This window comes from Nyctereutes procyonoides, unplaced genomic scaffold (genome assembly GCF_905146905.1).
Source record: "Nyctereutes procyonoides isolate TBG_1078 unplaced genomic scaffold, NYPRO_anot_genome, whole genome shotgun sequence".
NCBI lineage: Eukaryota > Metazoa > Chordata > Mammalia > Carnivora > Canidae > Nyctereutes > Nyctereutes procyonoides.
This window is the reverse complement of record NW_026575140.1, coordinates 81,557,455-81,574,429: the sequence shown is the minus strand read 5'-3', so window position 1 is coordinate 81,574,429 and position 16,975 is coordinate 81,557,455. Positions and strand designations below refer to the sequence as shown.

At 56.9% G+C, this 16,975-nt stretch overlaps 1 protein-coding gene across 2 annotated transcripts in view; it reads left to right on the top strand.

Annotated features, from left to right (window-relative positions):
• Window positions 1-16,975, top strand: part of KIRREL3 (kirre like nephrin family adhesion molecule 3) — a 545,006-nt gene that overhangs the window by 502,598 nt on the left and 25,433 nt on the right. For both annotated transcript variants that reach the window (XM_055304776.1, XM_055304774.1), the window contains exons 7-8: window positions 10,192-10,342; window positions 16,335-16,440. In XM_055304776.1, the coding sequence (XP_055160751.1) occupies window positions 10,192-10,342; window positions 16,335-16,440 (257 nt within the window). The remainder of the gene's footprint in view (window positions 1-10,191; window positions 10,343-16,334; window positions 16,441-16,975) is intronic.

The window sequence follows — 16,975 nt, the reverse complement described above, 5'->3', positions numbered from 1 at the left end:
CGGGGTCCGCAGGGAGGGGCGGGGCCGCGCGCGGAGAAGGGTGGGGCCTTAGACGGAGGGGCGGGGCCCGCGAGGGGAAGGGAGGGGCTTGCGGGGAGGGGCGGAGACGGGCGGGGCCCGCACGGGGATGGGCGGGGCCTGCGAGGAGGGGCGAGGCCTTATGTGGAGGGGCGGGGTCCCCGGGGAGATGGGCGGGGCTTAGGCGGAGGGGCGGGGCCGGGGCGGGGCCGGGGCGGGCCAGCTTTCCCCTCCTCTGCCCCTCCTGCTCTCAGTGTGCTTATCTCTCTCTCTGCGTTACCTTCCTTTGTCTCTTTTTCTCCCTCGCCCCATGCCACTTTTTCCCTCTCGACCTATGTTTCTATTTACCTGACCTTTTCTGTCTTGCGGACTGTGTAAACTGTCTTCCTCTCTTCCTGGGGTAATTGCTGGGCTTGGTCAAGACCCTACGGATAGGGGCGCCTGGATGGCTCAGTCGTTATGAGTCTGGCTTCAGCTCAGGCCATGGTCCCGGGGTCCTGGGACTGAGTCCGACATCAGCGGGGGAGCCTGCTTGTCTCTCTCCCTCTGCAGCTCCCCCTGTTGTGCGCTTTTGCTCTCTGACAAATAAATAATTAAATCTTAAAAAAAAAAAAAAAAAAAAAGACCCTAAGAATAGAGAGAGAGGTGGGAGGAGGAGATTCAGGGACAGAAGTGGCCAAGGCCTAAGGTTGCCTGATAAAAATACAGGACAACCAGTTAAATTTGAATTTCAGTACATCTCAAATATTGCATGGGGCATAATTATGTGTCATACTTACACTAGAAAATTATTCACTGTGTATCTGAAATTCAAATTTAACTGAATGTCCTGTATTTTTATTTGCTAAATCTTGGCCAATTTTTGAGGGCTACCAGGTAAGGCAGTTTAGTTTTTCCCAGTCCAAGATGCCTGAATCAGGGAATATCCCATAATCCCTTACCATGCTGGCACCCTGCTGTACCCGCGGGCGAGGGTGCCTTTCTGTAATTCACACAAGGTACCATAAGCCAGAAATGCCCTGAACTGACCCCTGTATTAGTTAGGTTTTTATTTTTCTATATTTTATGATGCTTTGACATCTCAAAACCTTGCCTGTGAGGGACTGCCACTCCCAGGCTTAGCTAATTTCTAGAGACAGCAAACAGCGTGCTGTGAACATGCCTTTGATATGCAAACAATCCTGCATCCAGACCCTCACCGCCTCCTTTTATCAAGCTAGCAGTCCCAGGTGCTATGCTCTTACCCTAAATGCTCAGGGCCAGATACTGGATAACTGGAGATCAGCCCTACAGCCTAGAGCTTGTGGAAATTATTCAAACTACCCAATCCTAAAACCTTTAGCTGCTCACCCTGCTTTGTCCATTCTGTCCCCCAAACCACAATAAAGGCTTGCTCCATGTTTTCCCCTTGCTCTCTCTGCCTCCTGACCAACTCTGAAGCATACCTCTGGGACCTATGTGGACCAGAGAGCTCCCTCCTCTTGGGAACTGTAACAAACAAGTTACCTTCATGTAACTTGTAACTTCATGTAACAAACAAACCTTCTTCATGGCAGTCATCTCATCATCTGCTGGCCTCACCCCATCTGAATAAAAATAAAATCCCAGGTGTATTTTAAAGCAGCCCCCAGGGATCCCTGGGTGGCGCAGCAGTTTGGCGCCTGCCTTTGGCCCAGGGCGCGATCCTGGAGACCTGGGATCGAATCCCACGTCGGGCTCCCGGTGCATGGAGCCTGCTTATCCCTCGGCCTGTGTCTCTGCCTCTCTCTCTCTCTCTCTGTGTGACTATCATAAATAAATAAAAAAAAAAATTAAAGCAGCCCCCACCAAACTTCATTCAAGGAAATTGTAAATAGAGTCCCAGACAGCGTTTATATACCACAGAGCCTTTAAAGATGAGCAGGACGGTGGAGGACAGCCGGTCCAATTCCCTTCATCTACAGATAGAAAACCAAGGCCTGAAAGAGAAGTGACTGCCCTTCTCAGTTGGTGAGTGGCCCAAATGACAGCCCTGCAGTGCCCAGGGCTGTGCTCCTTCCTCTGTTCCTCTCAGCACAGCTTCAGACAGATGGGCAGCTGCTGAGAGGTTGTGTGCGGCCCCAGGGCCAACTAGCACACCCAGGCTCTGAAACTGGAGGTCCAGACCTCCAGGACCCCAGCTCTCCTGTCGCTGTGGCTCTCCTTGACTTCAGAAAGTGGAGAGATGGATGACCTGCTCCCACCCCACTACCAGCTCCTCTTCCTGGGTCTTTTTTTTTTTAAGATTTATTTATTTATTTATTCATGAGCGACGCAGAGAGAGAGAGAGAGAAGCAGAGACACAGGCAGAGGGAGAAGCAGGCTCCCCGTAGGGAGCCCAATGTGAACTTGATGAGGAACTTGATCCCGGATCCCAGGATCACACCCTGAGCCAAAGGCAGACGCTTAACTGCTCCAATGAGCCACCCAGGTGTCCAGTCTTCCTGGGTCTTGAAAAGATAAGCAAGGCTTTCATCACCAGTGGAGGATATGAGGCAGGACTGATGCTTCTCTGAGGGAGTGTCCTTCCTGTCCAAAGCTGACCGCCCTACCAAGGAGTCAGCCCCAAGGCTGCTGATCAAGGCCCCACCGGCCTCTCGACCCCCACCCAGAGCCTGATGCCAGAACCCCGGACAAATGCCTTCCCTCCGGCACAAGTCCACCCAAGGGAAAGCTGCCCATTGAGAAATAAATAACCTCACTCACATCCTGGGCTGGAGCCACCCTGTTGTATTATGAAGTACAAAAATATGGCACAGGGAGTATCATCCAGACAAGGATGAAAAGGAAGGCAAAGGGTGTTCCTTCCTAACTGGGCGTCTATCCAGTCCCTCCCAGAAGCTGGGCCAGCCGGGGCCCTTGCCAAAGTTTGTGTCCTGCAGAGGAACACTCCCCAATCTAGTGAAGACAAAGGTCAGAGTCCCCCTGCTGAGCCTGCCCAGAGGTCACTTTGTCCAGCACATTGCCTTCATCCATGTGGAGAAGGCCCCTCCGAGAGCCTGGAATGGTGCTGCAGCCAGCAGACCAGAGCAGGGCAGCCATGCTCACCCTCTGCCCCACCCAGCCCGGCTCACCCTCCTGCAGGCCTATGACCAGTGTGACAACCCTGGGCAGCGACAGGCCGAGGTTCCAGAGCCTGCCCTCTGAATCTCAGGAGAGTCATTCTTTGAGCCTCCGTTTCCTCTTCTGTAAAACAGAGGGGTTGGATGAGACATTCTGTATTAGTAGGCTTGCACTGCCATAAGAAAATACTACAGACCAGTGGCTTAAACCACAGACATCTATTTCCCCCAGTTCTGGAGGCTGAAATCCAAGATCAGGGTGCCCACAGGGCCGGTTCCTGGTGAGACTTCTCCTCCTGGCAGAGGGCACCTTCTCTCTGTGTCCACACATGGCCTTTCCTCTGTGTGTGCAAAGAGAGACAGATCTCTGACATCTTTGCCTCTACCCATTTAACCTTACCTATCTCCTTAATAGGCCCTTAATAGGGCCTATATCCATATATAGTCACACTGGGAGTCGAGGCTTCACCATATGAATTCTGGGGGACCCAGTTCTGTCCATAACAGGCACCTGCCATCTCTGACGAGCTATAAAATTAGGACGTGGAGCACACAGGAAAGGGTGCATGATCCAACAGTGCTCGGTGAAACCCCCTCTAGGGGCCGTCAGAGCTCAGCCTCGCCACTCCTAATCGGGGACTACAAGGACCATTATTAATGAACACAGGCTTTTCCGATGTCCCGAAGGCAGAGCAGCCCCAGACCAGCTTTGCAGGAGGAGGGGCCGGGGGCCATGAGCCTCTGACACACGGACACAGAAAGAGAGACAAGTTGACAGAGCACACAAGTGCACACAGTCAAGCAGCACCCAGTGTCCGCAGGAAAGATGGGCCAGGGCAGCCCTGAGGGGCACGGAGGTCCGAGGCACTCAGTATTTGTCACACGGTGCCGGTGCCGGTTAAGTCCCCGGCCCCGGGAGCTGGGCAGCCTCACTTCGAATCCAGGCTCCACCCCCTCCCAGCTCTGTGGTGGTGAGCAAGCAAGCTGCCTAGCCTTGTGGTGCCTCAGCATCCCCAGCTGTACAGTGGGAGCAAGAATAGCACCTGCCTCGAAGGATGGCTGTAAGGCTTGAACGAGAAGAGTGCCTGGCTGGCAGGATCTCTGCCCGGCCCTCACTTGATCCTCATGGGCCCCGGGGCCACCTTGCTCTCCCCTTCCCTAGATGGGAATGTCAGTGTCACTGTAGGGCTCCATCACATATTGAGGCAACTAAATCTCTCTGCCTCAGTTTCCCCAGCTGCGAAGCAAGGTGCTGTTAGGCACCGACACCCGTCTGGGTCACATGAGAGTGAAAAGAAGCCATGCACCGACCGAAAGCACCTGGCAGAAAGTCCGAGCGCCAGTCAGGAACATTAGTCCCTCCTCTGGGAGCCCTGCCTCACCCATCCCAGGGTCCCTCGCCAGAGAGGTCATCCAGCAGCCCGGGGTTCCAGCATGTGGCCAGCAGGGGATGGGGGAGCTAGCAGGATGGAGGATGACCTCAGGCCCCTTGCCCTGGGAGGAAAATCAGAAAAAAGAAGCCCCTCTGGCCTGCCCCCCAGCACAGGCTGTGGCACCTCTCCTTAAACACGCTGCCACCGGAGCTTTTGGGGCAGGGGGTGATGTGACCCGACGGGTGTCTGGCTGCGGGAGTACAGGAACTGGCAGCAAGGCCTCTCGTCCAAGTCCTCTCTTCCTGAACGCCCGGCCTCAGGCCACCTTCCCTGGGCCCCGCACCTGCCTGGAGATCACATGGCATTCACCTGGAAAGCCAGCAGATACACAAAGTGGGGGAGGCAGGCAGGTGAGGGAAGAGCGGGGAGGGATGGGCCCCACCCAGAGAGAAATCTCGGGGGAGCCAGCATCACGCCACCTGCTACTTCCCGACAGCTGCCAGGTGGCAGGATGAGGCCTTGACCCAGATGAGGGCGGGGCCGGGTAGGAAGGTTGCTGAGTCTCAGAACTGCCCCCCCCACCCCGCCCAGTCCTGTGTGTATCTACCCCCAAGCCCCTGACTCTCCACCCTACCTCTCTGCTCCTTCCAGCTTCAGGAAGCTGCTAGTCCCGGGGCCACCCGCCCACCCCTCTCCGGGACCAGGAGCCTCATTAGGGCCCATATGCTAGGGGGAACTCTGGAGCAACACCCCCTAGAGGCCCTCCCTGGAGTCCAGCTCCCTCCACGAGGCTCTTCCACTGGGTCTTCTCTCCCCATGAGTCACCCCAGCACCCACCCCATCTCATCTGTTTATCTTAGGGCCTAGGTCTCTACCCAGCATGGCAGCCACTACCCATCCTGGCTTTCTTTATGAAGGGCACCCAACCTCACCCAGAGCACAATTCTGGGGTCCCAAGGATGTGGAGTCGGAGGCAAATGGCATTGGGCTTCTCCACCTTCCCTTACAGCCCCCATTCAAGCCACGTGACAGCAGGTCCTAACAGATCCCCCCAGGCAGCTATAAAAAGGGGAAGCAGAGAGAAGATTTAAAAAAAAAAAAAAAAGGACCACAGGTGGGGGAGGTGAGGAAGGGAGGGAGATGAGGGAGGCCTTGTTGCCAGGCAATCAGGCCTCACTTGAGGGCTTGCTTGGCTATTTGCATATCAATGAGCTTCCCAGATTTAGCACTGGGGTGGGGGCACCCCCCACTGCACCCCCTCCAACCTCCACACAACACGCCCTGCTCCACCCCTTCACCTGTGGGTCCCACGCAGGCATCACCAGGCCTCCTGCCTCTTGGGGTGAAGCCTGCCTCTCCACTGCCCAGCCGAGGCCCTGCGGGCTCTGGGAAATGCAGAGTGGCCACGGCTACCCGCACTGGACAACCACGTTCCGGGGACACTCCGTCCCCCCAGCCCTGCCCCCAGGCCACTGCCAACTGAATGCCCAGTGCCCGCCCTCAGGGATGGCTCAGTGGGCCGGGGACACAGGAAGCTGCCCGGTGGCAGGGGTTTGGAGACGCCTCACACAGCCGCTGGGATCTTCTGGAAAGCTCCTTAGGGCTGCTAGCGGATGGAGGCCCTGGGACACACACATGCACACACATGCACACACACACACACACTCACAGGCAGGGGGTGGAAGCCCACCCACGAAGCCTCGTGCTCTGACACTCACTCCCGTGCACCTGCCCGCTGCTCCGTTTCCAAGTGCACAGCTGGGCTGGGCCCCGGGAGGGCCGCAGGAGCCGCCCTGGGGTCACGTGAGCCGGGCTGGGCGACTCGGACCGGGATCGGCAGCGCCCGGGCGGCCCCAAGTGCTGGAGGTGGTGGCCCCACAGACGGAGTGGCTGCCGGGAACACCGCAGTACCCTCCCCGAGCTGATTTGCATGCTAATGAAGGTTTCCGGAGCAGGAGCAGGGAGGCCGGGGCCCAAGGCGGGTCCCTAGAGCCAAGTTCAGGGGAGGGAAGCCCGGGGAAGGAGCTGGGAGAGGAGGGGAGGCGGGCTGTGACGAGAACCAGCGAATGATGGAATGTTCCACCTGGCCTGTCCCTTCAAGGCCACAGGGTCCAAAGGAGAGGCGGGGACACTGGGAGATTGTGAGGCGGGAGTGAAGGAAAGACCAGGGAGAAGAGGAGAGAGGATGAGGAGGGATGGAGGAAAGAAGAAAACCGATGCTGAGAAGAAGACGGAGGCCAAGCCCGCCGGCCGCTGCGCAGACAGGCCTCAGGCCACCGGGGGCCCAGCTGTGCACCTGCCGGTGGGCCCGCCTCCCGGTCCCTCCCAGGAACATCCCACATCCTAGGTGGCGTCCCTGCCCACGGGCCTCTCCTTGGGGACGCGCCTGGGGTCTGATCCCTGGGAGCTGGTGCCCCGTGACACGCTCAGCCTCCCCCGGGGGCAGCCAGCTGCTGTGGCCGCCGCTAATGAACACATCTCCCTTTTCTCTAATTAGGTGGAACAAACAACTTGAACCAGAATTTTTATTTCCCAGAAAAAGCACATGCCTGGACACAGTAAATATGTCATTAATCATCATTCGGAGATGCAGGAGCACCCTGGGCGCCGGGAGGAAGGGAAGCCGTCAGAGGGCCTAATTAGGGGCTCGGGCCTCCCCCTCCGCTCCCGCCAGCACCCGGCAGCCCTGCTCCCTCCACCAGGCAGAGAGCAGATCAATTGGAGAGGTTCCTGGCAGAGTCAAACTTAATGTAAATGTTCTTGTTAGCACAATGTAAAAGTAAAGAAAAGGGGGTGAGGAAGAAGGATACGATACCGACCTCCCTCCCCACCTCCCCCTCCCTCCACCCTACCCCAGGTCTTATTTCCATCCAGGAAATTGTTCTTATTAGCGCTTGGCTATTTATAGACACATGAAGTCTGCTGAAGACTCTGGAACCATTTCCGTGCTAGGCTGTCCGTCCCTTTGCTCAAGCTGGGCTTGGGGCTAAACCACACTCACCCCACCCACCCACCCACCCACCCAGCACCTCTGTGTGGCTGGCCCTCACTTGAGCTCCTGGCCCTGAGGCTGATCTGAAGACCTTCATCCCACTGATGGCCCAGCCCCGACACTTGGCTTGGTGGGATTGACATCACTACCCCCCACCCAGCCCGCTCCAGGACCCCTCTGCCCCTGGCTGAGGCCACCACCCCACATCCCAGGAAAGAATGTGCCGTGGGAACGCGCCCAGGCCCAGGTGGTTCTAGAACATGCGGCAGAAATAGTCCAGACTACTGCTCTGCCCTGTGGCTCTCCCTGGCATCTCTGATTCTAGCTTTGTCTGCAGCAGGGAGCGCTTGTTCTAGACAGAGGCACAGGTCACAGTCTCCTGGTGCCGGAGGCCACAGGCTTTGGCCCAGGATGAGGAGGACCACACAGAACTGAGGACCTGGAGAGAGGGTTCCAGCAGCTGACATGTTGCTGCTGTTCAGCAACAAAAATTCCACTAAGTAAATTTGGAGATCTAATTGTCTTTATCAAACGATTCATGAATCAGGTGACATCTCATCTAGTAGGTAGAAAGGAGCTCCAAGGAGGTGTACAAAGTGGAAGGTTTTTAAAGGCAGAGACGGGGGGTTGGGGGCAAGGGACACCTGGGTGGCTCAGCGGTTGAGCATCTGCCTTTGGCCCAGGTCGTGACACCGGGGTCCTGGGATCAAGTCCCAGATCAGGCTCCCCGCATGGAGCCTGCTTCTCCCTCTGCCTGTGTCTCTGCCTCTCTGTGTGTCTCATGAATAAATAAATAAAATCTTCAAAAATAAAATAAAATAAAATAAAATAAAATAAAATAAAAGGCAGAGATGGGGAGTGAAAAGGAAATGATTGGCAAAGAACCTTGCCTTGTTTCAGGCAAGGTCACGCTTAGGGGGAACAGAAGGATGACCTCGTGTGGACCAGGAGCTTCCAGGTGGGCCCCTTAAATGCCCCATTAAGGGGGGACTGAGGTTTGCAACTGCATGAGGCAAGGTATCAGGTCTTGGTTTGCTGAGGTGGGGCCCTTAACATAAGTGACTCCATTTTGGGGCCTGCTGTCTCATTTTTTTTGCACTGCTAAGTAGCTCAGTGAACTTAAAAGTCTGCTTAATCCCTCAAACTATTCCCGCCTTTAAGTGAAGATCATACTAACCACCGTCTAGCTCTCAGGGAGCAGTGGTGGGAGGGTCACGGCCTCTGGGGTCACCATTCTCAAGTGCAAATCCCAGCCCTGCCTGGCAAGTTCCTGACTCACTTTGAACTAAGTTTTCTTTTCTGCTAAATAGAGCTAATGCTCCCCTCCTGTCAGGGTCTGCTGCGAACAGTACCAGTACTATCTTAAGGGAGGTTTTGAGGAGTGAAGTCTATTCATCTGGCTCTGAGCAAGCGTCCAGCACCCTTCTCTGGAGGGTGTTCCTAGCTTCCCAGGATCAAAAGCCTCTGAGTATTGAGCAAGTCCAGTCCCATCTTGGAAGTGCCCCCCCCCCCGACACCCCTCCCCAGCACCTACCTTACTGGTGAGCTCAGGATGCTGGGCGCCAAAATGACTGGGAGGTAGCTGCAAGGGGCACAGTAACGATGGGGACCTGGCTGCAGCGTGGCCTCATGGGCCCCACTGGAAATGGAAGGAATGGAAGGCAGGAAACCAAAGGCTTTCAGACTTGCCTTTGCTCCCTAGGGCAGCCCTAAGGAAGTCATGCAACCAGTCCCTAAAACAACCAAAATGTATTGTCCTCCTTTGTGGAGGCCAAAAAGTCTGAAGTCCACGTGTCATTGGGCTGTGCTCCCTCCAGGGAGAGTCCTTCCTTGTGGCCTCCACCTTCTGGTGGCTCCCAGAGTCCCTTGGCTTGTGGCCACATCGCTCCCGGCTCTGCTTGTCTTCACATGACCCTCTCTTCCTTGTTCCTTTGTGTGTCCTCCCCTCTTCCTCTAGAGACACCAGTCATCAGAACTGCCCTCCCCCCTAATCCAGGATGGTCTTGTCTGGCCAACCCTAACTCCTTCCTAATTACTTAGCCGACCTCTGAAGACCCTGTTTCCAGATCAGGTGACACTGTGAGACTCCAAGAGGACATGAAGTTTGGGGGGTCGCTCTTCAGTCCACTGTAGGACCCTCTTACTTAACCCACCTCCAACCTGAAGCGTAGCTTTGGTAGAGCTCGTAGCCTCTCCTGGTCTTGCCCGTTTTCTCATCTGTCACATGGAAGATAATGGCATCTTCTGCCTACAATTGGTCAAGGCTCTAATGGGGTCAGAAAGTGAAATGACTTGAAAAGTTGGAAGGGTTTCCATAGATAAAGCAATACAGGGTCAGAGAGCGTTGACTCTGCCTGCATCCCCAGCCCTTCGCTGCCTTGGGGGCCCCAGCACCCCGGGGCTGCACGCATCTCAGTGCTGCCTGCAGACCCAGAGGCTACCCCAGACACCAGAAGAGACCTGCAGCCGGATTCCCTCTGGGGCATACAAGTCCAGGCTGGTTTTCCCACATGATGGAAGACCTTCTAGTTCCTTTTTCCTGCTGCAGCCCAGGGCTCAGCCAGGTGAGGGAACCACGAGAGACTCCCCCCCACCCCCGCCCCGCAGAGACTTGCACCCCTGGGTGTCCTGAGCTGAGGGCTTCTTCTCGGAGGCCGGGGCATGTCTTCCCTAACCCCCGTCTTGTCCCAGCCAAGTGACATGGGGCCTTCTCTCCCTGCTCCCCCAGACCCTGCTTCGAGATGGCAAGCGTGAGAGCATCGTGAGCACCCTCTTCATCTCCCCTGGCGATGTGGAAAATGGCCAGAGTATCGTGTGCCGAGCCACCAACAAAGCCATCCCCGGAGGGAAGGAGACATCGGTCACCATCGACATCCAGCGTGAGTACTAACTCGCCCGCCCAGCCTGGCCAGCCCAGGGCAAGAGGAACCCCCTGGCCCTCCCTGCTGGAGCCCGGCTTAGGTGGAAAAAGCCAGGCCCGGACGACCAGCTCAGCGGAGCCACACCACAGCTTCCTCATGCTCCCTCCCTGCGAGGTGTCTGAAGACAGGAAATGGGTCCGACAGCTCCCTGGACTGGCCAGGTTGGGATTTATGGGCACCCAAAGGTCTGGTCCTTCTTACTGCCACAAGAAGCAACAACATGAGGATCTTTGGACGACGACACGTTCAAGCCACATTTCCAAACTTGTATCCCGTACATCTTCCACCTCGATAAATAGAGTCAGTCCCTGGCCAGTGTGGTCCCATGGCACACCCCCACCCCGGAGAGAAAGCCAGAGCAGAGATACTGGGGGCAGCAGGGTGCTCAGGGCTCCGGAGGCTTGGGGGGCGCATGCCCTACAGAGGGTAGATACCTGGGGAGAGGGGCGCCTCTCATGGGAGGGTTCATGGAGAGAAGAAGGGGAAGGAGAGTAGTCACAAGTCAGCCCATACCTGCTACGGATTATTTCAGCTTCACCACAACCATTTGCGTAGGTATACAGGCAGTCCCTATGTGGGGAAACTGAGGCACACAAAGGCCAGCCAGCTTGCCCAGGTCCACATAACTGTCCAATATAAGACAGCCGAGCTTTCCAGAGTCCACACTGCTAAGCCCTCTCCTACCCCGTGCACAGCGGGCCCTCAGCAGGTGTCATTTCCACAGTCAATGTCAACAGCCACGATGCATTAAAGTTCCACCAGCATCATATTCCAGAAACCTAAAAAGATTCCTAACAGCCTCCTAAAATCTCCTTAAAGTGCTTGTCAGCCCCAAAGAACGAAAAAAAAGTGCTCCAAAAGGTGGTCTAGTGTGGCCTTGCTCCCAGTACTGGACTAGCTCAGGTCTGAAGTATCAGCACCCAAAAGTGGACTCTCCTCTTAAATCCCGCTCCTGCCGGGGAGCATGATGCCACCACGGGCTGGGGGCTGCTGGGGTGGCAGGCTAGAGCTGAAGGCTGGCATTCATTTCCTTCTTCTTATTCTATTCATTTTTAAATCAAATTTATTTGCAAACGCTGCCCACCAGCCTGGTTCACGCCAGGCTTCCAGGCTCTGTGTTCCTTCCACGAGGTTCTGCAGGGAGCTGGAGTCCGAGGGGCTGTCCTGGCGTTTCCAGGGCCCATCTCGAGAGCCTAGCGAGCAGAAGTCCCTACTCTAACTACAATCCTGGCAGCTACCACAATTCCAGAAGGCAGAAGGCACTGCTGTAACCCTGAGACGGGCTCTAGACACCCCGACACAGCAGCGGAGTTCTTGGGAGAAGGCTGCATCTGTACCATCGTCACCGGCTAGTAACTCCTACTCCCTCATCGCCACCAACTGGAGGCTTCTTCTTCTGTTCCTCATTTAACGAGAGAGCGGAGAACAGCAGGTTCTTGCAGACCGAGGACCAGGGTGATGGGAGGGAGGTGCTCACCTGAGGGCCCTGTGAATACAGGGCAGCCCTGAGGGGGACCCCTCTGCCTGGCTGTCCACACCCACCCACTTCTTCGGAGCAGCATCTGCAGGTCCAGCTCCGGAGAGGAAGCGAGATGCTCTAGGGATCAAGCAGTCCAGCACCCAAAAAGGCTCCACCACCCATGGGCTGTGCGAGCCCAGGCTTGTCACTTTACTCCAGGGATGCCAGTTCCTTGTCCTTTGACCAAATGATGTCTGGAGTTTCTTCTTGCCCTTCGACTGACCGTGAGCAGAGTTGTCTCCAAACACAAGCCAAATCGGGGAGGAATGACTGGGGGGGTGGGTACACAAGACATCCAAGCCTCCACTGCCAGCGCCCCCGCCGATCCCCAATCTGGGCAGGAGGCCAACACCAGACACCAGCTAGGAATCCCCTGCACAAAAGGAGCCCCCCGCAGCAGCAGCAGCAGCCTGGGCCCCGGCAGGGGAGACCCCGCAGCAGCCACGCTCCCCTCCAGGCCGTTATCCATCACACCAGGAGAAGCTCTCCTGTCAACAAGAAAGTCCTCATCCAAACGACGGCCCAACTATTAAAAGGCGCTCCTCTAATGCACTCTAATGAGATGATCAATTCACCAGGGCACACAGATGAGAGTGCACCTCAGAGGAGGACTCCAGCCTTGCCAGGTCCCTGCGCCCCGGCTGGCTCTCCTCCCAAGGACACGAGGAGGAAGGCATCAGGAAGGAGACCAGAGAGAGGCTCAGTCCCCGGGGGCCCGTCACCCCAGCCAGCCCCATCTGAGACAGGACAGGGAGGCGGTTAAGGCCACTGCATTCCTCCTGGTTGGAATTCTGGCTCAGAATTAACCTCTGTGCCTTGGTTCCCCCATCTGTGGAAATGACAGTGCTTCCTTCATATGCTGGCTGCGAGAATTACATTAAATCGTCAGGGCAGGGGGCGAGGGCGGCGGGGGGGGGTGCGTTTCTAGCACAGGACCTGGCACAAGGTGAGCGCTTTCAGCCCTGAGAGGGGAGCCCTCTCCCGCCCTTGTCTCCTCTCCGGAAGGTGTTTGCATGTGCCTGCCAAGTCAAAGCACACGCTCTGCCCCCCACCTCCCCCCAACTCCTTCCTCCTCCGTTTATCCATTCGTTCATTCAATAAGCGTCCAACTGTTTACTGTGGACACCACGGGCCGGATCGGAGCTGCCTTTGCAAACCTGCTCATTTTCTCAGTCAACCAAGAAGCATCCAAACTCAGCAAAAGCACATTTGTTGTTTGTTTCCCTTGGTCTTTATATGTTACCCAACGGAAGACAAAGCCCCCAGATTGAGTAATGGGAGAGAAAGCTTAACACCCCCAAAGTCTTGCTACATCTGGACGCTGCATCCAGCTGCCAAGTTTCAAATGAATGTGCTATAAAATCACTGAGTCATGGAGTTTCTCTCTCTTCCACCCCTCCTAGATGTAATACCTCCCCCCGAAAATACACGCATGCACACACACACACGCAGGTTGCTGATGGAAACACTAACAGACTCTCAGCTGTAACATCTGTTCAATATGATCTCAGTTCCACCAGCTACATCAAAGCTGCCCTCCTGCAAGCTATGCAGCCGACATCACAAGTGGGATTAAAATCATGTCTAATAGTTGGATGTGACATAAACTATTTATACCCCAGGAGCTTGGTAGACTCCTGAAAATTCATATCCTGCTCATGCAGAGGAGGGGGGTGGACAGAGGGACACGGGCACCTCGGGGTCCGGGGTGGAGGTACAGATGAGACCGGCAGTTGTACAAGCCTCCCAGCCTCCCAGGGACCCATTCTCTTGGGGCCCTTCAAGAAAGGTGGGGTACCAAGGATTTTGCAGAGGTAAGGAAGCTGTAGGAGAGGGGCAGGCACAGGATGAACTCAGAATGGCGGGCAGACCATGGAGAAGGGGAGCGGGCAGCAGGAAGGGTCCCCCAAAAGGTATATGCTCCATCGCCCTGCTCCCCAAGACTCATTATTCAATGAAGGACACCCAGGTGGGGTGGGGCCTCCTGGGGCTGCCCCCCCCCACGCTCTGGGGCAGGTGGAGTCTAGATTCTCTCCAACTGGCACCATCACCGCCTTGAGCAAGAGTTGGATTGAGGGACTCCAGCTCGCCTCTCAGTACTGAATTTCATGATGGGAGGACATGAGCCAGCCATGCGTTTGGCTCCAGATGGCACTCACCAAATCCCCATGCCTCGGGACATGCTTCTCCAAGGCAGCAAGATGCAAGCTCCTCCCTGGGTCTCCACATCTCTAGGGGTGGTGCCGTCAGAGCCCTAGGGTCCCTCAGATGCCCAGGTTAGCCAGCTGGCCCTGCAGAGAAAAGAGGGCTGGGACTCCTGACAGTACTGGCCCTGGAAGCTGGTGGCCCTCAGCGGCGGGGGGGGGGGGACAGCCGGGGTGGGGGCAGCTGATGGGCAGGAGCTGGGTAGAAGCTACAGGGTTCTGGGCGTCTTAGGTTTCCTGGGAGGCGGGAGGAGAGCTCTCGCGGCCGCTCCTTGCCATGCTCATCACTGCTTGAATCACGCTTTAAAAACAAAGGCTGAGATCATTGCAATACCTGTCACTTCCCTTGTAATTCTCCATGAAAATTCTCCACTGCTGCCGTAGCAGATGCTCTCAGGATCGTGGTCGGCATCTGGCACTGGGGGCGCATGTGGGGAGATCAGGGTCTGGGGGCGCATGTGGGGAGATCAGGGTCCTCAGAACAGTCAGCTACCTGCTGCCCGGGAACCAGAATTCTCTCCCCCATGTCTTTCAAGCTGTGTGCAGATAGGGGCGCAGCCCCATGGGCCCCCTCCCTGGCCCCAGCCCTGGGCCCTGGCACTGTGCAAGCTATGTCGGCTGCATAGCTTGCAGGAGGGCAGGACCCAGCTTGAGCACCAGCGGGGCTGAGAGGAGCCGAATGGGCCAAGGATCCCAACTCCTGGTGGGCTGGACTGAGTTCACCCCGGGGACACTCTGCGTGTGACTCTCTGAGGGTCTGAGACTCTGGCCGGCGGGAGGGGTCCTGCTCCCCGGTGGTGCCCTTTGCATGCTCCCCGGAGAGGTCAGCATTTGTCTCCATGGTCTCCGAGAAACTGGCTTCCTCTTTTGCTGAAAATGGGCTGGACGGACCCCCTAGAACGTCCTGCGGTTTGCTGTGATCCCGGGTGAGGACCGCCCAGAGAGCAGCCCAGGACCCTGGCTGGGGGCAGGGACCAGCTGCCTCATGGCTCAGCCCCGGGTCGACCTGCCAGCCCTGCACACCCTGACGGGGGTAGAGGGGCTCTGGCCTACACCCACCCTCCTAGCTCTTCGCGTCTCTCCCCCGTGTCTCTTCTCTCGTCCTCCCTCCCACCTGGCCTCTGTCCCCGACGCCCTGTCACGTTCTGTCTGTGTGTTTCTGTGTCTGTGTCCATCTCCCTGTGTCCCTCTCCAGCTCTCTGCTCCCTGCTTCTCTCTGCTTCTTTCTCTTCCTCTGCATTTCTCAATCTCTCTGTGTCTCTCATCCTCCGCCCCTCTTCCACGTAGGTGTCCTCCGCCTGCTCCCATCCTTCTGTCTCTGTCTCTGTCTCTGTCTCCAGTCCCCCTCTCTTCCCTCCTCCCCTTCTCTGTCTCCCTCCCTCCCTCTCCTCCCCCTCCCCCTTCTCCCCTGCCCTCTCTCTCCCCCTCCCTTTCTCTCTCTCCCCCTTTCTCTCCCTCCTCCTCCTCCCCTTCTCTCTCCCCCTCCCCCTTTCCCCCTCTCCCCCTTTCTCCCTCTCCCCTTCTCTCCCCCTCCCTCTCTCTCTCCCTCCCCTTTCCCTCTCCTCCCCTTCCTCATTCTCTCCCCTCTCCCCCTCTTCCCCCCTCCTGTCTCCTCCACCTCCTACCTACTGTTTAGCACTTCAGAGCTGGGCTTCTCATCCTATTGAGGGGGGGAAGACGCCCCCAGCCTGGGGGGCTGAGGGCTGGGTGACACCAGTCAGGGCGCAGCAGAGACAATCAGACTGATGAAGGGGTGTAAACGCCACATTCAAGTTAACAGATGCACCAGAACCGTTACACAACCAGATATGAAACAGATATTTCAGACAAAAAAAATGTGTGTTTAAGGATCAGTGTCCCCGCTGCCCCACGCAGCCTGCACCCCTCTGCCCAGCTCTCTTGTCTGAAGCGTCCTATGCTCTCTACAGGCTGGCAGGTGGGCAGCGGGGGGCCCGGGAAGCCCTGCCTCCTGGCCTTGGACCCACAGGGGTGAGCCCTGACCCCACTACCAGGGCAGCAAAGCAGGCATCTCCAGGGAGCAAGGGCGCCCACTGCTGAGGCCCCAACTTTCTGGGGGCCTCCGGGTGGTGCTGCTCTCAGCAGCCTTGGTGATAGAATCTCTGCCTTCACCTCCCCCATGTCACGAAGGGGACCTTCCTGCCCCATTTCTTTCCCAAAACCGTGGACACGGCTCCCCAGTCTGCAAAGGAATCTCTTCTCTCTGCAGATCCCCCGCTTGTCAATCTGTCCGTGGAACCGCAGCCGGTGCTGGAGGACAACGTGGTCACGTTCCACTGCTCTGCGAAGGCCAACCCAGCTGTCACCCAGTACAGGTGAGCGACCCGCTGGCGAGGCACAGCCTGGCTGCTGGACCCCCCCCCCCACTCCCGCCTATCACACAGGGTGTCAGCTGTGATCCTGGGCACGCAGCGCACGGACTGGTCCATGGCGGGTGCCCAGGATCCTCCTGCCCCCACACACCCATCCATCCCTGGCCAGGCTGACTCGTCCCTTTCCTTCATGCCCGTGGTGCCCCCTTCCCGTGGAAGCAGTAGGTATAGCCTCTGTTCGGAGACACTGTTTATCCCTTCTTGCTAAAAAGAGGCAGAGAGGCTCAGGGGGACAAAAGAGAGAGAGAAAGCAGGAGAAGCAGGAAGTTCAGAACGTAGGTTCTAGCCGTGAGCCACGTGCTCACTAAACCGTTCACCTGTGTAGGGGGGGGATTTCTGGGACAGATGGCCCTGGCCAGCAGGTGCCTAGGATCATCCCTACCCACGGCCCCGGCGCATCTCTTGCTCACAACACTGATAAAAGCACCACTTTTACACACTTGTCTTTCTGTGTTGATGGAGCTTCTCGAAGGCAAGG